Genomic DNA, 27,708 nt, shown 5'->3' on the forward strand with positions numbered 1-27,708 from the left:
ATGGTTAACTTCCGGTGGAAGTTGAGTATAGAGAAGGCCTGCACAATCTATGACCCTCCAGATGTTTGTGACACAGATTCCCAAAAGTCTTGGCAGCTTGTTCAATGATCAGGAATTCTGGGAGCTGACGTTCAAAACAATTGAAGGGCCACAGGTTGTGCAGGCCTGATATAGAGTCACCCTGAAGATCTTAGAGATTCCTAGAGAGGTTTTCTCTCAGGTGAAAAATAGTATATTTTTATTTGTAGTTTGTCCACTTTTGCAGGAACCTTGCATCCCTAACCTCAGTGAAAATGGAAAGACTACTATATTTATAATTCTCAGCCAGAGTACTTTAGACCCTTCCCAAACTGTAAACGCCAAAATTCCACAAGCTGCAACCATGGCAGATAAATGGAATCTTAGTGCTGCAGTTATGTGAAATATATTACGTGTCCTAGTTTCTGGTACTCTGTTAGTGAGATCATTCCAGCAATGGACAAAGGGAAAATAAAGAAAAGCATATTTCCAATTTTTTTAACATTAGTCTAGGGCTGCACAATCTGTGGCCCTCCAGGTGTTTGAGTCTTCAATCCCCAGAAGCCCTATCTAGCTTGGTCAGGAATTCTGGGAGCTGAAGTCCAAAACACCTGGGGCTACAGGTTGGGGCAGGCCTACATTAGACTTTTGCACACATTGCTCTTCATGTCATTTCCTGTGATTGAAGAATCAGAAAAGGAAATGAAAAAATGTTATCAATGTGAAAGAATTGGTTAACCTATGGTGGGGAGAGAGTAAAACTTACTCTCTGTCTCACATCATAGTTGAAGCTAGAGAATAATTTTAGGGTTTTACATAAAATGTCATCTCCTATTTGTGGCCAGCTTTTTAAATGCTCTGAATTACAAACCACATGAATGACATGGATTAAATAAACAATATTCTGTCTATTCAAAACTGCACGGTGAGTTGCAAACTATATGGTAACACAATTCAAAAAATGTAGCAAAAATTGCACTGTACATAATTACCAACTGTTACAAGCGAAGTTTTTATCTGAATAATGGAGCACTGATAAGCCTATCTCCAAAATCTATGCACAAAAACAAATTAATTCAGCAGTCAGTAAACTCACTACTACCTAACATGAACTAGAACACATACTTAATATCTATAATATACAGCAGAACACGGCACAATGAGAACAAAGTGGGAATCTAAAGCATAAGAAAAATAGCAAGCATATTTTCCCAAACCAAATAAATAAAATGGCATGAAACATGATCCATTTGTATTTCAAATATTACACATGAGAATTGACTTGCAAATCTTGGCAGCTACTTGTTATAACTTGGGGGTTTTCTTTCATTTTGCAATGCAAGTACGTAATGTAGTTTATAGAAATAATAAATATTAATCTGGTCATTTTAAAAGATACTAGTGGCTGGAAGGCCTTGGCAAGCATTTGACAAATATTCCTCCAAATTCCCTGACACACCTTTACACCTTTCCCAGGAATAATATACAGGTTGAGTATCCCACATCCAAAATGACTGGGATTTTAGAATGTTTGCATATGCGGTAGAGTCTCGCTTATCCAACCTTCGCTTATCCAATGTTCTGGATTATCCAACGCAGACTGCCTCCCACCCGGATCCACAACTGTTTCTCTAGGCAGAAAGGACTGAACTTTTTACGGATTTAACTTCCGACATTGTACTGAAAGTTCATTTTATGCAATTCTATCTTTATTTGTAGTCAATTTGTTAGTAGCCAATGTTTGTATAGTCAATGTTTTCAATACATTGCGATGTTTTGGTGCTAAATTCGTAAATACAGTAAAATTACTACATAACATTCCTGTGCATTGAACAGCTTTTTCTGTCAATTTGTTATAAAACATGATGTTTTGGTGCTTGATTTGTAAAATCATACTGTAATTTGATAGGCTTTTCCTTAATCCTTCCTTAGTAGCCAACATTTTTGCTTATCCAATGTTCTGCCGGCCCATTTATATTGGATAAGTGAGACTCTACTGTACACAGTTTTGGTCCTCAATTTTGGTACCTCCTGGATATACAGTTTTTTCCCCCAAAGCTTGAATTGCTTCTCCTAGTAAGAGATTGGGAAGAATGGGGAAGAGAGAGGAAGGGATCATAATATCATAGAGCCAGAAGGGACTGTAAGACCATTTAGCCTAGCCTCTAACCATGGAGGAATATAAAACTGAATTACTCTTAAAAGAGATCCTTCATCCTATTTAAAGACCTCTAAAGGAGGAGAATCAACCACCCTTTGAGGTAGTCCATCCTACTGTCAAATAGCTCTTACAGTAAATAAGTTAGTCCTAATGTTTCAGTGGAATGTTGTAATTTGAATCCATTGGTTCACGTTCTAGTCTCTGGAGTAGTAGAAAACAAGCTTGCTCCATCTTCTAAATTGCATCCCTTAGGTTATTTAAATAAGACATATCATCTTTCAACCTTCTCCTCACTAAGCCACCTTTAACTATATACAGTTCTTTATATGCTTTGACTATTTTGATCATTTTTCTTTGAACATGTTCCAACTTGTCCATTCTCCATGCTCTTACTATGTCTTATTACATGCATTATTCAGTAATATTTCGTATGTTTACAAATAATTTTCAGTTTTGCACACTATTTAAATGAAGATTTAGGTTAAACCTTTGCAGTTGTTATTGTTGCTACTTGCAACATTTTATAATTTGTATTTGCAGAATTTGCAGTCACAATTAAAGGAAAAAATACGGAAAGATGCATATATTTTGGCTGTATCTGCATAGCATTTAATGTACAAAAGCTTATGGTCTTACAAAATCATATTTCACTGCCCTAAAAATCCATATATGAAATAATTGCAACATATCTTCATAGTGGGATACAAATAAAATGAAATTATAACCTGTTTTAATACAAGGAAATGTGCAGTAAAAAGAAATGAAACAAAAACGTCTCTAGCATCTGTTTGTTTGCTTTTAGGTTATGGCTTATTCCCCCATCCTTGTTTTGCATGTTTGGAACAAGTCCTTTCAGAAATAGAATTGAGCAAATATACACAGCCATGGATGGGACAGCTGTTACTTAGCGTATCAGCTGGAAAATGAACTTCTTTGGAACTGTTGTAGTGGGGCCCCTATGTTCTGGGTCTAAGTCATCATCACAAGGCTTGAGTTCCAGATCTTTGATTGTATTAGTTGCATTTTCATTTGCTGTAGATTTATGTAATGCTTAAAGCAGAACTAAAAAAACTTGTGTGTAATTTCCAACTTAGGCTGGCCATTTTGATTATACAGAAACATAACATAAAAGGCAACAATGCAAATCTAAGGAGACATTAGTCTTTACTTGGGTCAAGACAAAGCCCAAGTTAATATAACAGATGAGATCCTGCATGGGAGAGATAGCAACTAGACATATGCAAAAGTTTCTAAAGTCATATTAAAATTTGTAAGATCTGTACTTCCGAATGGATTTCCGACACATGGGCATAGCCCATGCCAAAAACTTTAAAATTGAAATTTACCCAATACATTTTAGTTTTAGTTTTGTAAATCTTAGAAGGTTCCCAAAGTCAGTTTCATATTCAGTGCAAGGTAGCAAGGAAAAGATGAAAAGACTGCCCTTCAACTGTAAATTAATGGGCTCTAGCTATTAGAAGAGAGAAAGGAGGGAGAAAGAAAAATTCCCTGGGAAGAAACACAGAACTCTAGTTTGGGAACTCTCCCTATGGCAGAGAATTCTAAAGGCCCTGCCCTAAACTACATTTTCTATCATGCAGGGCTCAGTATCAGAAACCCCCAATCAGGATAGGGGAGAGAGATTTTCCCTTCTGTAGCCATCCAGAACCAATAAATTGGTTAATATTCTACACTATAATTTTTGTTCCTGGGTTATAAATGTCATTTCCTAATTGGTTCTATCATAAAAACATGGGGAAAGTTTATTAAACTACAGAAACTTTGCTTTGCTATAGCACATTTTGTTCTAGTATCTTGTAGCGTTTCCACCAATTTAACACAGATTTTGACACAAAAATGAAGTATAACAACTACTTGCAAAGTAAGGACTACACAATTAAACAGGAAATAACACTTTCAAACCAGGAACATTTTTGCATGATGATGATGATGGTTGTTATTTAGAAGCTGAATGGCCATCTGTCGGTGGGGCTTTAATTGTGCTTTTGCTGCATAGCAGAAAGAAGGGGGTTGGACTAGATGGCCTTTGGGGTCCCTTCCAGCTCTATGATTCTATCATGTATCTATCATATAATAGTATATAATAATATGAGAGACATTCAATGAGATAGCTTTTGTGGCTTTTAAAATGTTTTTTTTTTGTCAAAACTTTAAAAATTTCCCTAAAATTAATAGATGTATAAATATTTCTGAAACTTGGGAGGAATGATCCGCTGTTAACCTGTGTCACTCTATAGAAAATTCAAGGAAATAGTTCTTGTAGATTTTTTTAGAAAAAGGTTATATATAAAAAATGGAAATTCCTCAAAATTCCATAGGTAAGTGAAATGTTCTGAAATTTGGTGGGCTAGCAGTGGTGAATGTGTTCTACCATTATCAGAAGTTTCACCCCAATAGCTATAAAAATAAGGGAGAAATGAGCCTCTGAAGTTTCCCCACTTGTTCAATTGCTTGACGAAATTTTGTCTCATTATAGTAACAAAATTTTCACTAACAACACTTTAGAAACACTTTAGAAATTAATCGCCAGTGCACCCCAGTTTTGTAAAGACCTTTAAAAAAAAATTTTTTGGATCACACATGCCTAATAGCTGCAATCCTTCTCCTAATTCTGTGACCTAAAGCCTACATTAGAAGCCAAGCACCAACCAAGGAAACTCTTTGGAGTGGGGAGCTGAAGGATGATGCATCCAGCTGCCTCCTGCCAGCAAGTGTCAGTGTAATAAGCAGCAGCTTGATTCTGTTGTGACTCTTGTCACACAACAGCTGGCTGACAGGGATAGGCTGGATGCACCATCCTCGAGCACCTTTCTCATCATTGACACAGAACCACCCAACCAAAGGAGGAAATTAGGTGGAAATGAGCTTTGCTGTATGGTTGTTACTTGGAATAAAGGTGGAAATTACTTGGAATAGTGATTTCCCTTCTATGGTTGTAAATAAATCCAGAAATATTGTACAGTAAGGGGGGAAAGCCACTGGGAGTAGTTCCCTCATATAGCCTCTCTTGTAATGTACTTCTGTTTATACTTATCAAAATTTATGTCTTACTCTTTTGTCAATAAATTGCATTAACACAGTAATATGCTAACAACAACTGGTGAGAGAACATCTTGGTGCAGCTTGCAAACTAACATATTTTCACTGCAGGAATGCTATCAAACACTCAACCTTTTGTAAAAATAAAAAATACGAAATTGCAAAAATGTTGTTTGCAATTGCTCAACACACAGGATTTTATAGTAGTTATTTGACGATATGCTTAAGAAATATGGGCTAAATGTTTATCTAGTTCTATTTACTATAACATATATTAAAGCTATTATTATGTGATTGAATGGTGAGTTCAGTCTTTTACTAGAACTTGTATTCAGAGGCATCCTTCATCCCTAATTCTAACTGTCTCCTATCCCATAGGCTTTATTTTTCACTTTTGGATTTAGCACAGCTTAATCAGGCCTAGTATTGACTGAGCTGGCCCTTTGGACAGTGAGATTTCATTCTTATTTGGTTAGCCTCTTTTGTGACAATATTTCATATCTTTCTTGTCACCTAAGAATTATTTTTTGTCTTTTATTTCTTTCAGGATGCTTCAATTGCTCACAGATTTCATATCATGCGAGAAAAACATCCAGAGAAATTCAATAGCAGGTGAGACCCAGGAAAAAATACTCATTTAGGACAAGTGAGTCATTGTCAGGTGACAAAGATGCACATACCATGAAAAGGAAATTATGACTTCTGAGTTCAGCTCTATGTCACCAAGATGTCTGAGGGCTAACTGATCCGAATACAACCCCGCAAGTCTAGGAGTATAAAAATTACTTAGGACTATATTTTCCCAAATGTAACTTTTTTCTGGCATTATAAACCTGGAAGCATGACTCAGGTTTAGTAGGAAAGCATGTAGAATATACTTTGGGGTATTGATAACTACTTAATATAAAGTGGCATAAAGCATGGTGAGCCATAGTATACATTGTCAGATCTACTAAGTTCTAACTAAAGTGAGTTGATGTGTGTGTATATGAACAACGGGGTTAAGAAGACTCTTCTTGTGGGAACAGATGCCACTGCAGCTCACTCAAATGTGAGTTTCAGTTTTCATGGGATTATGTTGTCAGTTCTGGACCATTACCCTTCCATGCAATGGAAGAAAGTAAGATCTGGTATAACCCAGAAATTCATCACTGTAACCTTCTCTTCCTTCCCTCTTTGTTTGGATCTTCTGTTGCTTGATTGTCTCTATAAGAAGTTAAATGGCCATCAAGGGACTGAAGCAATAATATGATTCCTGATGCAATGGGACATAATCCGTATAAAATAAAATATGAAACTTGAATCTTCATTCAGAAAGAATGGGTTACTAGATGGATGGAGATATAAATGAAAGGTATATGATTTTATTTGTGGTTGGATGAAGTAAGGAAAAACGCACAGAGGATGGCAGGCCCAGAATGTATTGAGGACAAAACCTTCTCTCAATATCAAAAAGCAAATAATGCATACAAAAGCAACAACAAAACCCCCAAACTCCCTGTCAGTATAGTTGAATCTTTAGATTTTTCCTCCTTTAGTACAATCAGTTGTTATCTGATATCAGAAGTGAAGTAGGTACTATTTTCAATAAGAATCTGTTCTGGCATATAAAAATGCTTAACTCTTAAGACCAGCATGATAGAGATGATGATGCACTGTGTGGTATTTGAAGATCCCTGAGTTGACACTTTGCCATTAGGCATTGCAGAACACTTATTAGACAGCTGCAGCTGTGAATCCTTATGTTTTGCTTCCACTTGCATACTTGTGTGCTGACAGGAGCCTCTTTCATACTCATCATAAGTAAGAGCAACTGAGTACTGCTTTGGGGTTTCTTATCATTAGGAAGACTGGGGAAAATTGAAAGATCTGCAAAAAAAATATAGAAACTTTATGCACATTCTGAGCAGGATTTTTTTTTTTAGATTTTACATAATATTCAGAAAGCAGAAATATGCTCACATACATTGGATTTGCTGTTTTTTAAAACTGGGCATGGAAATGAAAGAAAATTTTCTTATGGAAAATACAATACAAAACTGTTGACACCATCATATGGTAAATAAGATGATAAATAATGGAACATAAGAGCTTGTTACCCTGGATCTGTGCATTTAGTCCTTTCTGAGAGATTCTTCATATGCCTTGAATATTCAAATATTCTACAATGGAAGATATATCTCTGGAAGCTTCCCATGTTGTTTTAAACCCTGGAGATTTAGCAAATATAACACATTTCTTATTGCATATACTGTATTCACTCTCTTGAGGAAGCCACTTGGTCCCAGAACACGAAGGCTAAACTTTGTGGTTCTTTCTTGCCTGTCAGTTTCTTTCTCTCTAAAGGAAAATCTCAGAAGACCATGTTTTCCTATGGGTTATGCTGTCTCCTTTTTCTGCTAATACTTTAAATATTTTGAAGACTACATACGTGATTTTTTTTCCTTTTGTCTTGTATATTCTTATTCATGCCCTCATTTTGAGTTGTATTGCATTTTGGATGTTGTTTTATTTGAGGTTTGCATTCAAGTAGGAAACAAGCCAAGTATTTTACATAGTAGTTGGGTTTTTTGACTTGAAATAGACGATGTTAGTATAGTTATGGGGTAGGGGATATTGCCTACTTGAAAAGTAAATGAAACTGAGGTTGTGATGATAACACAAGATTATTGTGTACAATAACTACATGTTTCCTGCAATCTGACACTGTCTGTATTTCAATATAGCCCATAATAAATACCCAAGTTTGTAGTGGTACTGTCCAAAAATAAATATACTATAACAAGATAAAAATGATACCATAAGAACAAGTATACTAGACAAGGGCTTTCAGAGGGTTTCCAAAGACACATAGGAATAGCATTTAGCATATCCAGAATTCCTAGACAGTAATGGTAAGGCTGGTTTATTAGAGATCTGCTGCATATTTTCAGCAGGTAGCAATTATAATTTATAAAAAGCTCAGCTAATCATATGGTTTCATCTCAGATTTCATGTCCCAATAAATCATATGCCATTAATAACATCTGTTAGCCGGCTCACCTTGAAATTCATCTATATTTTAAGAACCTGATCTTTCTAACATTATCTTAAGGAAATTAATTGCAAAAGATATAGGTATCATACTTATACCATTTGATATATATATAGATAGATAGACAGATAGATAGAGAGAGAGAGAGAGAGAGAATTAGTAGAGGAATACCAAGACACAAAAGAATTCTCATTTTGAAAGGTTGTCCAGAATCAGTGTAGGAATTACTTTCCTGTGAAAATACAGTAAATTTATTATGCTTGTTTATTTTTAATTAGAAATTATAAAACAATTAATGGTGCCCCCGGTGGCACATCCACTGCTGAGCTGCTGAATTTGCTTACTGAAAGAAATGTCGGTGGTTCGAATCCGCTGTTGGCCCTAGATTCTGCCAATCTACCAGTTTGAAAACATGCAAATGTGGGTAGATCCATAGGTATCGCTCTGGCGGGAAGGTAACGGCACTCCATGGAGGCGTCTAAGGACAGTGTCGACTTTTCATCTTTGAAATGGAGATGAGCATCAACCCTCAGAGTCAGACACGACTAGCCTTAATGTCAGGGAAAAACCTTTACCTTTACTTAAAACAATTATGTTCTTGTACACAGGAAGCTTTCTAGGCATACTTTGTCATGGGTGAGATTCACACAATAGAGAGACTCAGCTGTTCTCCTTGGTGAATGATTTAGATTTTATTCTGTCAGAATTTTTTTTGTTTAAAACCTTGATAAGATTAAGAAACTCATCACTACAGTCACAAATGAAGTCATTTGAAAGTTAGTCCTATCTATTCAGTGGCTCTCATTTCTAACTTGCAATTCTGGAACTTAAGCCCTGTTGAATAGACAGAAATCAGAATGCACTGTTAGTTGCTGACAAACCAGAGAGAAACCGAAATGCATTGTTAAATAGCAAGCAGTTTTGGAAAGTAAATCTTTGCATTTTTGTCTTATAATCTGCTTGTTTTCAGAGTTGAAAACAAGTATATTTCTTGTTGTGGTTTTGTTGACCTTGTGTTTTAGACATTTTCTGTCAGTTGGTGTAATTATGACTCTGTTTGGTGCCAATAACTGTGCACTTAGCTTCAGCTGAAAGCATAATTTAGTGACACCATTCACTTCATGCATTTGACCTCCCAAGATGGTCTCTACTAATGAATAAATATAGTTGTTAGTTCATCTTTAACTGCTGATGGTTCATATAACTTTTTTAGCAGGAATTTATATTTTTGGTGTTTGATACTGTAACCAAGATTCTATTTATGTGTAATCTGTGATTTTAACAAATTATTATGTAAATAGTTAACTGTCTAAAGTTCTTAGGAGAAATGATGGAGTATAAATAGTAGTAGCAATAGAACAATACATGATTGTAACCATGTTTTATGTAAACAGCTGTCCAAAGTTCTTAGGAGGAATAGTAGAGTGTAAATAGCAGTAACAACAAAACAACACACAATTATGTGATAGATTTAGACCTGTAAACCATAAGGCTAACATATTCCACTAGGAACTGATTAATAGAGATGACAGATGTGGATAATCTTATATCTAGAAACGTTGTTGATATTTACATCATTATACATAGATTAAGCAGAACACAAGACAATACACCTAACTAAGATTCGGGAATCATATATCGCCTAGTCCAAGGGTTTGTAACCCCATTATTTTGGAGCAGGAGGGTGAGATACATTGTGGAATGTTTTTCCCTGTAACTTTGTATCAGTTATCTCAAAATTGTGAGATTTGTTGGAGCCAATTCAAAGCAATATTAGAAAATGACAAGCAACACTGTAAATATTTTTGGCCAGAGTCATCACATAGAACAGTGGTTCTCAACCATTAGGTAAATAGATATTTGGATACTCCACTCCCAGAAGCCAGCTTTGCCAACTTTCAGGAATTCTGGGAGCTAAATTCTAAAATACCAGAAGAAGCAAAGGTTGGAAACCAGTACTCTAGATCACCAAGAGAATGTGAATGGGCAGATTTGGAAGTGTGGGGTTTCTATTTTGAATTGCTACAGTGCAAGGAAGTCTTCCAGTCCTCACCCTGATTCATTATTACTTTGCTCACATTGTAGAAGATTCTGTTCAGATGTAAACTCTATGCAGACAAGAACATAATTGGATAATTAAGATGTTTGTTTGCTTAGAAGCTCTCCATGCAGATAGGACCTTTTCCACTTCAGAGTTGTTTTTCTCTCTCTGTGTGATAAATGATGATGGATGGAGATTGGGATATGTGCTTTCATCTTGAAACCAGTTAAATGAGACATTTGTGCTTAGCCCCCTCCCCATGCTTGGTCCCTTTTACCACTCCTTCCTAGTAGTAAATCCTTCTTGATGAAGGTGCCAAGTACATTATGAGACTGATACCATACCCTAGATTAGTTTTGCAAAGCAACACAGAGATGATATTTCCCATATATGTTTATGTATCAGTTAGCTAAATTTTTATATTGTGTAGAGCAGTGTTTTTTCAACTGATCAACAGAGAGAAACATATGCAGACCTAAAGACTGAAAAGCACTTACATCACACACTTAAATAGCCAGAGATCTCTATTTGTCCTTTCAAAGGCCATAGTCTCAAGTTGTTGAATATAGTTCCTGCAGAAATCAGCTTAAGTTCATGATACAGTTCCAAACTCTTCTTTTTGTTCATCTTAACTTTAGGAGTTACTTACGAAACATCAGGAGCAATAGAAAATTAAATATATAGCTTTCATCTGTTATTCCTTGGGGTAATAATGATACTCCTTACCCTCTAGGATAGGACCAAATTACTGTGTTGGTGATTGCCTTTGAGTGTACCCTTGAAATAATAGATGTCAGTTTGACAGGGTTTTGCTGTCAGCATAGGAGAATCGTCGTCTGCACCACAGGCTGTCAAATCTAGACACTCTATAATGTTAAGCATCTTTCCATGCTGAGTTGAAAAAATGCCCAGTATATGCTCTGCAAATACAAACTGTTGATTCATAACAGATACATATGCTAGAGGCTAATGTCAATAAAATCTAATTTTCTTCAAATGATGTCAAGTAGGCAACATATTTTCATTACTTGGATTGGTCTGTTGCTTTGAGTAGTCCAAAGGGTCCTCCCTGCCCCTACTCAGGATTTTAAAGTGTCAACTACCTATTATTTATATCTTAAAACAATGGCTAATAGATATAAGTTATCTTTCAGCCCCATTTAACCCAGATATAATCACCTTAAAATGATATTCAATAATCTGGAGGCAACTGTGGTATCCCATACAAACTGCAAGGATGGTGGTATTTACTACCACATTATATAATTATGGCCACCAAGCGAGGTAGCTTTAAAAGGGTGGGATAGAAAATTTCATAGATAGCAACGGTTAGTGTTCCTGATGGCTGTATATTGTCTCCAGTATCCAAAGCAGGGTTGAGAAAATGTTTCACTTTTTCACTGGGATTTTGGGGGGTGGGGTGGGAAGGGGGGCAATTTATACTGACTTTGTTTTGACCAGAAAAGGGGATGTGAACGGCCTTGTAGAGTTGATAGGTAACACATGGGTTGCACTTGATTTACCTCTATAACATAGGAAATGATTTTACCTTTAGGCTTCTGATGTCTCAAGGATAACCACAGGAAAGTACAGGCAATTTCTAAGTTACAAACATCCGGCTTACAAATAACTCATAGAATGGGGGTGAGGCAACAGGAAGTGAGATAAATCTACCCCTAGGAAGGGGGAATTCACTTCTGAAAGAGTTATCATGGGGAAAATGTATCTCCAATGAAGCTTTATCACCATTCCTTGTTTCCACAACAAGCCAAAATTTTCAAAATCCAATTATCACAGGGACAGAAAGTGTGGTAAAATCTTCTGAACAAGGGCACAGATAACAAAACAAACACAGTGGGAGTGTTAAATCTTCCCAATTCTATCCAAAGCTAAAATACATATTTTTTTGGCTGGAGTTCTTAACTTGGGGACTACCTGTATGTTTTCTTTCCATTGCCCCAATAACACTGACGTAACACCAGATAAAGGGGTGGCCCTAAGTAGCCTTGGAAAATGTAAATTTCTTAAGAATATAGGGTTGTTAAGTATAGGCTATAGCTCCAGTTTCTGGCATGTTCTGTAGCAGGGTCCTCAGATATTTTAAGCAGAGGTCCCTCACACTATTGGGAGCCCAGACTATAGTTTGGGGGGGGGGGGGAGAACGAATCCCTATGCACACTGCATATATCTTATTTGTAGTGCAAAGAACATGAAAGAACAATACATCATTTAAAATTTAGAAAAAATTTTAACCAACATAAACTTATCAGTATTTCAATGGGAAGTGTGGGTCTGCTTTTGGCTGACGAGATAGTGAAGTTAATTAGGGTGGTGGTGGTTGTTTTGTGCCTTCAAGTTGTTTCAGATTTAGGATGACCCTAAGTCTAAAGCAGGGGTCCCCAAACTAAGGCCCGGGGGCCAGAAGCGGCCCTCCGAGGCCATTTACCTGGCCCCCGCCCTCAGTTTTATAATATAATATATTGTATATACATATAATATTGATAATAATATTATAATGTAATACAATATAATACTAATAATAATACCATATAATAATATTAATTATATATTCTATACTAACTGTGGCCGGCCACGCGTTGCTGTGGCGTTGTCTGGTGGTGTTGGTGAGAAATTGTTGAGGTACTAGTGGTATTGAATGTCTGTTGTATGGTTGTCTTTATGTTTAGTATGCACACTGAAGTGGATTATATGGCAGTGTGGACTCAAGATAATCCAGTGCAAAGCAGATAATATAAGATTCTAAATGGGTTATATAGCTGTGTGGAAGGGCCTTGAGTCTACACTGCCATATAATCCAGTTAAAATCTGATAATCTGTAGAAGAGGCCTAAGTGAGGCCTAACTGTGCCTGTCCCCTGGGCTGAGTAGGTTGCTAGGAGACCAAGTGGGCGGAGCTTAGCCTTCAAACTGGCAGCAATTGGATAAAAACTATTATTCCTCTCCCTGTAATTAGGACTTTATTTTTCTTTTCTTTTTGTTGTATCAACCTAGAGCCATGAATGATGGGTTGTGTTGTCAAATTTCGAGGTTGGGGGGCCTGTAGTTTTGTTGTTTTGTCCGCTGCCCTGATGCCATCACTCTTTTATATATATAGATTACATATAATATTACTAATAATATTACAGTATAGTGGTATAGTTCAATATAGTAATATATAAAGCTAATATTGTGCTATGCTAATAATATAATATATTCTATGTACATATAATTTGTAAGCCACTCTGAGTCCCCTTTGGGGTGAGAAGGGTGTGATACAAATGTAGTAAATAAATGCAGTAAATAAATAAATAATAAATACATAAATTTTAGACTTAGGCTCGCCCAAAGTCTGAAATGACTTGAAGGCACACAACAACAACAACAACAACAACAACAACCCTAATTAACTTGACTATCTCATTGGCCAGAAGCAGGACCACACTTCCCATTGAAATCCTGATAAATGTATGTTGGTTAAAATTGTTTTTATTTTTAAATATTGTATTGTTTTTTCATTGTTCTTGTTGCTGTTTTTGTATTTGCACTACAAATAAGACATGTGCAGTGTGCATCGGAATTTGTTTGTATTTCTTTTTCAAATGATAATCCGGCCCCTCAACAGTCTGAAGGATTGTGGACCGGCCCTCGGCTTAAAAAGTTTGAGGACCCTTGGTCTAAAGTTTAGGGCAGAGAGTGGGTAAATGACCTTGGAAGGCCATATCTGACCCAAGGGCCTCATATAGCATGTCAAGCATTTGGAGGGGGAGACCTTTCCTCCCACTTTACTTTCTTCTGCTTGCTGTCATTGTAGCAATGCTCAGACAAGTAGATGAAAGAGGAAAAGAGCTTTTTGTTTCCATAAAGTTGCAAGATGAAGAAGGGTGAAAACGGATTGATTTAGACCTTAACTCAATCTATTTAAATCATTGTGTGGCATTCAGGAAGAGGGAATGAGAAAACACGCCTATTACTGCTAGAGCTTCATGTCTACTTCCATACAGAGAAGTCTCAGTGCAATCAGAAGGGCCAAGTTTTGGTACAGCTGTCCATTATGAGCTCCAAACAATCCTCATTCCTTAGTGAATCAGCCCACTTGTTTGGCTTGTTTCATTGAAGATATAGTTTTCAGTTTATAAATATTTAGTTTATATGCCATCTGGACTAGAAGTCTGGGATTTGGGAAAAGTAGGAATCTCTCAAGTTTGTCCAGATTTTTACTGTCCCCCATGTATAGATAGATCTAACTTGCACAGGGATTGAAAACATGTATACAAATATTATTGCTTACAGAGCTGGTCAAAAGAGGGGGGAAAGCATGTTATTGGTCTAGCATGCTATTTGACCCTTAACTAGACAAGTGAAGCGTGTTTTTGTGTGTGTGTATGTTATATTTCCTTTATAAAAGTATATCTGCAACATTTAACCAAAACAAAAAAAAATCAGTTCCTGCTTGTATGACAATTCATTTGAATTGCTTATTTTGTTTCTTAACATGTAGCACTTTTATGCAAATAAAAACTTTGTTTTGACTTGATCACAGTTTGCATTTTTAGATGTAGCATCATTCAGTCATATTGTTTTTCATGTCTTTGCATGAGGATGTTCGCATAACTAAACACATTTACATCTCATTCTTCAAAGTGGAAAGCTCTGTTGAACAGAATTCTGCTTGTGCCATAGAACATTGTCAAGGCTGCAGACTTCCAATGTAATTTGCAATTTCCCCAAGCTTTGTACTAACATTTAAGCTGTTTTATTCCCCTGAAAATGTTCTGTCTTTTGTTTCTGATGTAACTACTGTGCCAGAAACAAAGGTTTGCACTGCAACAGCTAAAAATCATATCTCTAACAGGTGTGTGGGAACTGGCCAGCTCTGCCACCTTTGTCTCAAAGCTCACCTAGAGTAGCTTCTTACTGTGTTTCACCAGTGGAGCGTTGTCTGTTGTAAAAGGGATGTAGCTGAATCAAAGCTGAATTAGATCACAGAAATAAATTGTTTGCCTCTGTTGCTGTTATAAGTCAAGCAGCAGTATTTATATTCTGGGAGTATTATATTGCACACATGTTGCAGTGAAGGCCAGAACCAAAAGCTGCTGACAGATGCTTACCCATCAAACATACTTATTTACCATTGCACATTTTCATTGCATTCTATATGTAAGAATGAGCTGCGTTGCATCTTTACATTTCTGGATATATCTTACTAACCAATAGACAATAGCTTGGATATTCATATGTGAATGTTAAGTATGAAAATCAGGAAGGAAAAGGGGGCATTGCAACACATTGAACCAACCACAGTGTTCCCTCACTACTTCGCGGTTCACTTTTCACAGTTTTGCTGTTTCGCGGTTTTTCAATAAACTCTAAAAGACTATTATAAATCATAAAAAATTACAATGTACACCCTAAGGAAGGGAGGAAGGAGAAACCGAAGGGAGAGAAAAGGAGCCCAAGTGGCAACGGGAGGAGAAGGAGGCGATTTATCAACACACGATTGGTTGATAAAGACTTAAAATAGTTTATAACTACTAAAATAATGTATAAATATTAAAATAAAATATAGTGTCCCTACTTCACGGATTTTCACTTATTGTAGGTGGTCTTGGAACCTAACCCTTGCAATTAGTGAGGGAACATTGTAGTTTATTTCAGTATAGCTTTATATGGACTATAATCCCACTTTTTCAGATGAAGATAAAGAATACAAAAACTATAGTGAAGTAAATTTGTAAATCTAAAAGTGCCATAAGGCTAGTTTATCTTGACAATTTATAGGACTGAAATGCGCTAACTGTTTGAACTTCATCCATTTTCCCTATTTGGAGCTTCTCCTGAGTAGACACTTAACTGTGAAGAAAGTTTAAAAAATATAGGTAATTGGGAGCAAAGGTGGATACAGAGAGAAATTTATTGCCCATAAACTTATCTAAATTAGGATTTTAGACATAATTAATGAAATATGTTAAATTCTTCAAGATTCTTGTATTTCAGGTATTGCCTTAAATATATAGTTGAACCAATGTTTTGTGGTTGATTTAAACTTAATAATATATGTTCTTCATGGACAGGGTTTTACTTAACTATGCACTCATATGATATTTTTTTAAAATGATATAATTTTGATCAGTATTTTCAAGCTCAGCTAGATGAATGCATCTACATAGATAATTTGGACATCAATTAGCACTCATATAAGAAATATAAATTATGTTATTCTCAAGATATTAAACCCTGGGGCGAAATTACATAAATTGAGATGTATATGTAATTCTGGAATATCATATCTTTAACATCTTTTTGCATACAGCAGATATCGAAGAAACAAATACGATTTAGAAAACCGTAGCAAATCTTCAATATATAAGATGTTTGAGTCTTCCAAAACAACATGGTTTGTTTTAGTGTTGCTTTTCCTGGATGTTTAATGAAAGAAAGATCTGCTTTAAAACAATCTCTTTCATTACTTTTGTGGTAATTCTCTTACAGTTATGGTGTGTTGGTGATAACAGTATGAACATGAAATGTGGATATTACAGACTGTACTTTGGAGATAATGGGGAAACAGTTACAAATTGTTGTTTGTTCAGTAGTTATAAAATGTCCATACAGTTAATGCAGTCACATGGATAGTCTCAAGTTAGTGCTAAACATTTGTTCCTCAGTAGCAGTGAGATTTTCCATATCATTGGACCATACCTTATAGGCTGCCAAACATAGGCATAAATCACATTGTTACTCTTGACTAGAGTGGAATCATAGAATCATTGAATATTAGAATTCGGACTTCCGGTTGGGAGGTGATGGCGACAGGACCGAGAGAGGGCTCTCATCGGTCAACCGTTTGCTGATCTGGTAGAGCAAAGGCTCCCTCTCACCCCACGGTAAGAGTTGGGGGAGACGCTACAGCCACAGCAGCCTAAGAGACCCCAACGTCTCCCACCCCTCAAGGATGAGGGACAGAGGGTCCGAGGCGGAGCGGAGCTGGGCTGGCGGGTCAGTAACGGGAAGCGGGCGGACGTCTGCACGAGCTGTTAGCCGAAGCCTTGCCAACAAAACAAAGACAGAAAAGAGGGAACAATCCAACAGCCCCTCAGAAGGAAAGGAAAGGAAAGAATCCAGTTCGGAAAAGTGTGAGTGAGTGGAATCCTCAACTTTAAAGCTAATAGAGGAATAAGTAATATTATTATTAAATACAGTCACACTGTGGGTGCGGCAGGAGAAGTCTGTCGGTGGAAATATGTGGATTTTATAAGTGGCGAGGGTCGGAGGAATTGGTTTTGAAAAGAAGGAAATATAAGAAAGAACGAGCAGACAGTCACTGACCTTGGCGCCATAATGTTTTGACTACGCTGAGCTTCTTCCTAAACAGTGAAAGAAACTCCCACACGGGGGTGGAGTTGAGCTGAGGAAGCGGAAGTGTCTCAACCATAGGAGGGAAAAGTTAAGAAGTTACACATAGGCTTATGTCTTTGGATGTGAAGAGGAGGGAAGCGATTTAGAGATGGGCCGGGAGGAGCGGATACAGGAAGTGTAATAGATCTATGAGCTAGGTGAATTGAGAGGCATAATAAACAGACTTCCTGCCCCTCACTAGTCCCGTGAAAGCCAAGAAAGTAAAAGCAAGTATAAGCAAAAGTAACGAGTGAAAGGAAAGAAGAACGGAGGGCTCTGAGTGACTCAGCAGCCTTCAATACGGAAAAAAGAGTCTGCCTTGGAGGAGGAGGAAGGAGAAAAGACTCAAATACAATCATTGGTGAGACGCTGTATGAAGCTGTATGAAGCCTTAAGACCTTCCTAAAGCATAAGAGCATTTATTATAACAATTAACCTCCAAACCCTATTAAGATTTTTAGACGTTTAGAAGCGCCAAACCAAACAACCTTCTGAAGTAACTAAGTAAACAAGGGATTGTGCTACCCGTATGGCCAGAAGATAAGTGGGCTAGAGGGCCGGAGGGTGTGCGGTGAGGTCGAGATTCTCCCCCCCCTTTTTTTTTCTTTTTTCTCTTTTTTCTTTCTTTTTCTTTTCTTTCATCACTCTGAGAAATCTAAGGACCCAGAGGAGCCTAGAAGATCCACGCAAAGAGACGGGTACGACAACTAAGATAGAAGAACAGCAATCTTCAAGATGACCGCCACTAAAGGAAAGACAGACAAAGATACAAGGGAAACGAGAGACCTTAAATTTGGTGTTAGAAGATCCTCTCTTCCGGAAGATAACTATATGAAAGATATTCTACGGGAGATCCAGAAAATCTCGGAGAAACAGGACTTACTACAAAAAGAAATGAAATCAATAGCAGCTAAACAAGACTCCCAACACAAAATACCACAAGAAGAAATGTTAGATTTAAAGAAAGAATTGAAAGAAGAGTTAGGCACGATCAAAAAAGAAACAAACAAAAATACAAATAATATTAATGAATTAAAACTAGAAAATAGGAAGCTGGAGAAAACAAACTCCAGATTACAAAAAAGAATCGACTATTTGGAAGAGAAAAATAAAAAATTGGAAAAAACACAAGAGAAAATGGAACAACAAACAATGGAGTTTCAGCTGAGATATAGAAACGTACAGGAGGAAGCAGAGGAAAATATAGGTTGGGTGATCACGCAATTAACTGCTAAGATACTTCAGTGTACAGAGCAAGAGGCATGTGGACAGATTGACAGGGTGTACCGAATACAAAATAACTATACCAGGAAGAATAAAGCAATTAAAGACGTAATTGTCCATTTTTTGAAAAAAAGTACCCGGGACGAGGTCTTGAAGAAAAATGCAATAAACCCAGTCACCTACAAAGAGAGGAAAGTGTTTATCTTGAAAGAATTTCCCAAAGTGACACTTAATAGGCAGAGAAAATACTTTTTTCTAACAGCTGAACTGAAGAGACTCCAAATAAGGTACAGGTGGGATAAATACGAAGGATTGATGGCGACATATAAAGGTGAAAGAATTTGGGTTACATCTGAGCAGGAAGCTAAAGATTTGTATAAGGTAATCAAAAGAGACATAAACAAAGAAACTTCACCTTTAAAATCGGAAGGAGGGAAATTCCCCAAATATTCAAAGAAAAGAAGATTCTTTTCACCAGGAGAGGAAGATCTAACAATTGCTCAATTAGATATGGCAGGAGACTCAGAAGTGAATGAGGATCCAGAGGAAGGAACATCGGAAGAGGATGACAGAATCGATGATGAGGAAGGAGCACTCAAGGATGAGTAAAGTCAGCCTGTCATTAAAGTGTTTTTCTCAGAATGTTAATGGACTAAATTCTCCCAGGAAAAGGAAAATTATATTTAATAAAATAAGTAAAGAAAGATATAACATAATAGCTCTGCAGGAGACGCATATCTCTCAAAAATATAATTATTTGCTAAAGAATGATAGAATTGGAAAGGAATTTATTTCAGGAGATAAAGAAAGGAAAAGGGGGGTAGTATTGTATTTAGATCAAGAGTTCAAGGCGACAGAAATATTTAAAGATAACGAGGGTAGGATGATCGCAGTATTAATAGACACTATACTAGGTAAAATTCTCCTTTGTAATGTATATCTGCCTAATGGACCAAAGATGAAATTTGTGAAAACATTAAGAGAAAATATAGAGAAGGTTGAGTGCGATCAAATAATAATATTTGGGGACTTCAACGGTGTTTTGAACAAACACCTGGATAAAACAGAAAAAATTAGAAGAAACAAAATGACAGGGGTTCTTCCAAAAAACCTCTTCTTGCTGAAAGAAGAATATGATCTGGTAGACGCGTGGAGAGAACGCAATCCAGATAAACTAGATTACACACACTACTCTAGTAGACATCAGACGTGGGCAAGGATAGATATGGTTTGGGTTTCAAAATCGATCTTACCTAAGATTCACAATGTACAAATTCACCCCAGAGAAACATCAGATCATTGCCCGATAAGTTTACTAATTAACAAAAAACTGACACCTAAACATTGGAGATTAAAAGAAAGCCTACTTAAACGAGAAGAAGATATAAAACGGATTAATGAGATGACAACTGAATATTTTAAACTAAATGATAATGAGGAGACCAGCCCGCAAAATATCTGGGATGCCTATAAGGCAGTAGCAAGGGGTTTTCTGATTCAATTAGATGCATGGAAAAAGAAAAAGAAAAGAGCTGTGGAGGACAAAATTAAAAAAGAGATAATTTTAAAAGAAAAAGAGTTTAAAGATAATCCTAAAAACAAAAAGATAGAAAGAAGTCTAGAACTTTTAAAGAAACAAATGAAGAGTTTAGAATGAGAGAAACTGGCTAGTCAGTTAAGATGGATTAGACAAAACGCCTTTGAGAATGCAAATAAGCCAGGCAAATGGCTAGCTAGGCTAATAAGGAAGAAGAAACAAAATCAACAAATTATGAAGATTAAAGTACAAAATAGGATACACACTATAGAGAAAGAGATTAAGGAGGAATTTAAAAATTTCTATGAGAAATTGTATAAGGAAGAAAGTATTAACCCTGAAGAGATAATGAAGTATTTAGGAAAACAGAAATTAGACAAAATCTCAGAGGAGCAAAGACTTAAACTTAATAAAGAAATATCAGAAGAAGAAATACTCAAGGTAATTAGGGAACTAGAAAGTAACAAAACACCGGGGCCAGATGGCTTTATAGGAGGATTTTATAAACTTGAACATAGGGAGGTAATCAGATTTCTCAGTAAAATTATGAATGGGGCATTATTAGATGGAATTGTACCAAATACATGGAAGGAAGCAAGGATCACAATGATCCCAAAAGAAGGAGCAGATAGGACTGATGTGCGGAATTACAGACCCATATCATTATTAAATTCGGATTATAAAAATTTTACAAAAATATTAGCGAATAGATTAAAAGAATTTTTAGCGGATTGGATAAGTGAAGAACAAACAGGATTCTTACCATCGAGGAGCATTAAAGACAATGTGCGTACTATAATTAACTCAATTGAATATTATGATCAAAATATACAAAAAGAAGTAGGGCTCCTGGCTTTAGACGCTGAAAAAGCTTTTGATAATTTAAATTGGCAGTTTTTCAAACTACTGTTTCAAGAATTAGATTTGGGTCTGCAATTCCAGAATGGCATCAATAGTATTTACAGTGAGCAACGGGCAAGGATAATAATAAATGGGGATTTATCAGAGGAATTTAAGATCGAAAAGGGTACGAGGCAAGGATGCCCTTTATCACCGCTTATATTTATTTTTGCGTTAGAAGTACTCCTCAGAGCGATTAATGTAGATGAAAAGTTACAAGGGATTAGAATAGACAAACAAAACTATAAATATAGGGCCTTCGCGGATGACGTTATATGCATTATAGAAAACCCAAGACAGAATATTTTATGGTGGCTGGATAAAATTGGGGAATTCGGAAAAGTAGCAGGCTTTAAGATAAACACAAAAAAAACAATGATTCTCACAAAAAATATGTCTAAAGAAAAGCAATTAGAACTGAAAGATATCTCAGGATTGGAAACTCCCTCCAAAATTAAATACTTGGGCATTTGGATGTCAGCAAAAAATAACCAATTGTTAAATCTTAACTATACGGCAAAATGGGCAGAAATTAACCAGGATCTAAAGAAATGGACCAGTTTAAATCTCTCTCTGATGGGAAGAATAGCGTCGATTAAGATGAATGTTCTGCCTAAATTAATGTATCTTTTTCAGAATATTCCAATTATTAAGAAAAATAAAATATTTAAAGATTGGCAGAATGTTTTAATGAAATTTATATGGAAGAACAAAAGACCCAGAATTAAATATACTACAATGATCTCCCCGAAAAATAAAGGAGGGTTTGGAGTCCCCGATCTGAGATTATACCATGAAGCTAGCGCACTTTATTGGGTCAAGGATTGGATTAAATTGGAGAAGACAAAGTTACTTACCTTGGAAGGGCATGAACTAAGAAGGGGGTGGCATGGGTACCTATGGTACGAAAAATCCAAAATTGAAAAGCAGTTTGGAAACCATTATGTAAGAGCGGCTCTCTTTAGAACCTGGGAAAAGTATAAAAGGTACTTTCATTTTAAAACCCCGACATGGGTATCGCCTTTAGAAGCCAACCACAGGAGGCTACTAGGTTGGCGTAAGTGGTCCACATAAAAAGAGATTTTGGTAGTAGGGACCGGGAAACTGGAACTTCCCAAATTAAAAGAGATGGACGAAGTACAAAAGTTAAACAAGAATATATCGTGGTATCAATACATGCAATTAAAGGAAGCATATAAAAAGGATAAAATAGTTGGATTTGATACAGAACAAGGTTTTTGGGATAAACTTCTCCAAGTGGAGAAGAAAAATATTTCCATATTGTATAATAAACTACTGAACTGGGTAATTGAAAGAGAAGAAGTTACCAATTCGATGATTCAATGGGCCAAAAACATAGGAAGATCAATTTTAATACAGGAATGGGAGGAAATATGGCAGGTCAAAATGAAATATACCTACTCCACGGACTTAAAAGAAAACTGGTTGAAAACCATTCATAGATGGTACCTCACGCCAAAAAAATTAGGACAAATGTATAAAAATGTTAATACAAAGTGTTGGAGGTGTAAAGTTCAAACAGGTTCATATATCCATATGTGGTGGAGTTGCAGGAAAACTAAAAAATTTTGGGAAGTGATCCTAGGGGAATGTAATAAAATTTTAAAAACACAATTGGAACTTAAACCCGAGCTTCTCCTGCTAGGGCTTTATGACCAAAATGATAAAGTAGATGCTAACACAGACAAACTTTTCACTTTTTTCATCACGGCAGCCAGATTAGTAATTGCCAAACATTGGAAATCAGAGAAACCATTGAAGAAAGAATGGTGGATCGATAAAGTGACTGAAATTAAAGATATGGACAAGCTAACTTTTATGTTGAGGAAAAATGACGGTAGAAGGATGAAAGAGACGGACTGGTCATACTTAGAGGAGTATTTAAAGAAACAATGAAGAACTTGAAGAAGAGAGATCGGAAGTCACCACAACCCCCTTTCCCCCTTTTCTCCCCCTTTCCCACCTTTTTTCCCTCCTTTAACTTGCTTTGTGCTATTTAGCCTTCCCCCCCACCCTTCCCCAAATTCCCCATTTCACCTCTCCCTTCCCCTGCACCTAGCTTACCTTTCCTAGTTCCCTAAGTTTCCCTCTTCTCACCTGTCTTTTCCCCCCGAACTTTCCCCCCTCCCAAATATGTACTATACAGTTAAACTCTAATAAAATTTAAAATGGGAATATTAGAATTCGAAGAGACAACATGGGCCACCTAGTCCAACTCCTTGCCATGCAGGAAAAATACAGTTAAAGTACCCCTGACAGATGGCCATCCAGCCTCTGTTTCAAAGCCACCAGAGAAGGAGCTTCCACTTCCTAATGTTCAGATGGAATCCTCTTTCCTGTAATTTGAACCCATTTCTCCAAGTCCTAGTCTCCAGAGCAGCAGTAAACTAGCCAGCTCCCTCTTCCTTATGAAAATTTTTCAAATATTTAAACATGGCCGTCATGTCTCCTCTCAGCCTTCTCTTCTGCAGGCTAAATATACCTAACTCTTTAAGCTGCTCCTCATAGAGCATGGTCTCCAGAATTTTGATCATTTTAGTCGCTCGACTCTGGACACATTTCAGCTTGTCAATATTTCTCTTAAATTGTGTCGCCCAGAAATTGACACAGTCCTCCAGGTGAGGTCTAACTAAAGGAGAATAGAGGGGCACCATGACTTCCCTTGATCTAGACCAGTGGTTCCCAATCTGTGGACCATGGAACCTAAAATAAGGTCCACGGGACATGCAGGAAAAATTGGTGATGGGAGTGCGTGCCACCATTGGAGGAAAGTGAGAGAGAGAAGAAGAGGGAGAAAAGAAAGAATGGAGATGCCAGTGTGTTACCCTTGCCAGTTTTTTCTCAGCCTTAGGAGGCTTCCCAGGCCAGGGCGGAGAAGACTCGCCCAGTGGCAATTTTCTGCAGTGCAATTTTCTGAATCAACACCCCAAATAACCAAACCAAATCTAAAGTTGACCAAAAACTGATTTGTAACCCGTTTGGTACTAATGTTAGAGAGGGGCCCCTGGTCAAATAAAGATTGATAACCACTGATCTAGACACTATACTCCTTTTGATGTAGACCAAAAACCCATTGGCCTTTTTACTTGCTGCATCACACTGTTGGGTCATGTTCAGTTTGTCCACTAACACTCCAAGCTCTTTTTCACATGTACTTCTGTCAAGACAAGCGTCACCCATCCTGTATCTGGGCATTTCATTATTTCTGCGTAAGTGAACTATCCTACATTTCTCCTTCTTGAACTTCTTGTTAGTTTTGGCCCAGCTCTCTAATCTGTTGACGTCATTTTGAAATTTGATCCTGTCTTCTGTAATATTAGTTACCCCTCCTAATTAGGTGTCATCTACAAACTTGATAAGCGTGCCCTCTAAACCTTCATCTGAGTCATTAATAAAGGACAGGGTTCTGTCCTGGCCCCAGGCCCAGGACAGAACCCTGTGGCACACTACTAGTCACTTCTATCCAGCATGATGATGAACCATTGGTGAACACCCATTGGGTTTGGTTGCTTGACCAATCAATTAAGCCTTTATATTTATCTATGTTTGGATCCACCATTCAAAGGTTTATTCAGTGGGTCTACTCTAGTTGGAACGAACCAAAAGGTTTCCAGTCATATGAAAAAAACCTTTGTCACCTTTGGAAAGTGTTTCAGATTAGTAAGCACTGGGTTATAATATCCTTAGTACTTTCCATTCATTGCATAAATACTTGTTGGCAGTGGTAGAGTTACAGAAGTAGGCAGTGGTCTGGAGTTCCTATTAGCCTACCATCTTAGCAAGGTCCTCTAATACTCTGTGTAAATGTTTGAAGGGGCTCCTGTGGAGTATGATGAGGTTTAGACTAACTTCAATCTCCTAATTCTGGACCTAGTACCTTGTAAAAACCACATGGTGCCAATGCACTTCTTATGTATGGTTCCTTGCACTCTCATTTTCCTCTGATTTTCCCCTTTTTCCATTCCTGTAATTTCTCCTTTTCCTTTAATAGACTACCGTGTCACACAAAAAATAATAAAGGCTGAAGGTTTCAAGTATGAGCCAGGATTTCAGATTTTATTATAAAGTTAAATCAATAGCTACTTAATGCCCTTGGTTTAGTGTTTTAATAAAATAAAATAAAAACTGACAAGCTGACAGACGAGCAGGAAAATGCTGTTAAACCATGTATGTTGTTTGAAATTTAAGGTTTCTCTTTCTCTATTTGAATAGTATTTTCCTAGTATATTATGTCCTTCGACAACTTAGGACAGAGATCCACCTGTTATAAACTTTAAAGAAATTCCGCCAAAGTCAGTGAGCTTTACAATCTGAATGTTATTTTTCTGGATGTATTCTTCAACATTTGTCTATAGAGTAAGATAAACTGGATTCACATTAAAAAAAAAGATAGAACATTTCTATAATATACATCTTCCAGCTGTCTGTGCAGGAGCAGACTAGATTGTTGGCCTAAATGCAGTTGCTAGTCCCATTGAATCACCATATTTTCACAGATACTTTCGTGAAGAGAGTCTACTATTCTTTCAGATATGTGGCTAACAGTGTTCAATATGCTTCTTTATATATTTCTTATTTGAGATTCGCAGGACTCTTAAGCCATACCTATCTAAGTATCACCACTTATGGAATATATTTTAGCAGATAAGAGGTTCGGAGAAAGTGAAGTAATGCAGCACCCTTGTTGTTCTCCTAAGAAAGAACTCTTCAAAATTTCCTGCTCTGAAAGAAAGAGGGATTGAGTTTTTGCAGTTAGTTTTCATTTTAATTAGCAGGGAAAGTGGAAGCCCCATTTCATCTTGAAAGAGGTTAATACTAGAATAAGGACATTATTGTATTTATAAAGTAATTATTTTCCTTGTTTTTTTAAAAAAAAACCCATTATGGGATGACATTATGTAGGTGATAAAACAAATCCAAATGCTATGTAGCATACTGGATGACTTTGATGCAGTTACTATCTCACAACCTAACATATTTCACAGTATTGTTGTACTGAATATAAAATAATAGCTTGTTCGGACAATCAGCTAACTAAAGATAAGATAGAATGCAAATATAACTAGTAAATAATAATGTAGATAGGATAGTTCTTCTATATCTTTGTTTCATTACCTGATCAAAGTAAAGGAAAAATCTTTCCTATTCATCAAAATCAAAAATCTTTATTACAGTCCGTGGAGACTGTGGAGCATAGTCTCATAGAAAAATGTACATAAAATCTAAAAAGCTAAAAAAACAAAAATAAATGTATGTTAAAGGCTAAAACACAAAGCTCATTAGAGAAGGGATTGGACTAAATTCCTATTCCTAATTCCTATTCCTATTTCTTATGGTGTGGAGTAGGAGAGCTAGCATGTGTAGATTGAAAAAGAGAGACTTTTACTTTGAATCCTCTGCTCAGAAGTTCTTATGTTACATTCATGTACCTAACAAATCTGAAAATTTATGGTGCACTGTACACATGATAGATCTTATTCTGTATTTTGACAAAATTGGAAATTAATTTGACAACACGCTGTCCGTTGAAACAGCTAGGTTTTAATTCACTAAAGATATTTAAAAAATGAAAATAATTTTAGCAACTCCCTCATAGTGTACAGATGTTCTTTTTGTGACACTTGGAGTAGAAAAGACCTAAGTGAAAGGAAGAATTTGGAAATGTGGCCATGCAATATGGGGAATTCTAGGACTTATCTTCCTAGTTGAATCCATGTATACGAAGGGCCAACTATACTAAGGAAATGAGAAAGCAGAGCTTAAGGAGACACAGTGTGGGTCCTTCAGATTTCAGTAGCAGAATTTGGTGGTGTCAGTTCTCTGAAACAGTTTTGATTCACTATACTGTATTCACTTTGACAATTTAAATTAGGCAATGACATTATACTTGTAACTCTGAGGAATATGCCTATACCTGTTGTAAAGCAATTGGCTCTAATGAAACATCCTGCCCTCGTGATGGAATTTCTGATTAATTTTTAGTTTTGCATTTTTCACCTTGTAAAAATGTGAAGATGTAGCAATAATCTTTTGTATTTTTCACATTTGTGGAAAATGTGAAGATGCAGCAAGTACAAAGAAATGTCACTAGCAAAAACACATGCTTTAAAATGTGTTTCTTTGGGACATGTCCAATCTTGTACAGTTCTATAAGAAACATTGGACTCTTAAGTAATTTATATTTTGCAAACTTTATAACTCTTTTATTTTTCATATTTTGAATATTTTAAAAGGTTTCATGTTTAGTTACTGAATAAGAGAATTAAAAACACTGGTATTATGATGTCCTAGAAAACATTGTATGTTTAATTCTGAAAA

General features: G+C 36.5%; 1 protein-coding gene across 6 annotated transcripts in view; it reads left to right on the forward strand.

The window, feature by feature from the left end:
* dgkb (diacylglycerol kinase beta) overlaps positions 1-27,708 on the forward strand; it is a 328,171-nt gene that overhangs the window by 186,072 nt on the left and 114,391 nt on the right. For all 6 annotated transcript variants that reach the window (XM_008112613.3, XM_062984283.1, XM_062984284.1 and 3 more), the window contains one exon: positions 5,787-5,851. In XM_008112613.3, the coding sequence (XP_008110820.1) occupies positions 5,787-5,851 (65 nt within the window). The remainder of the gene's footprint in view (positions 1-5,786; positions 5,852-27,708) is intronic.

Source organism: Anolis carolinensis, chromosome 6 (genome assembly GCF_035594765.1).
Source record: "Anolis carolinensis isolate JA03-04 chromosome 6, rAnoCar3.1.pri, whole genome shotgun sequence".
Lineage (NCBI taxonomy): Eukaryota > Metazoa > Chordata > Lepidosauria > Squamata > Dactyloidae > Anolis > Anolis carolinensis.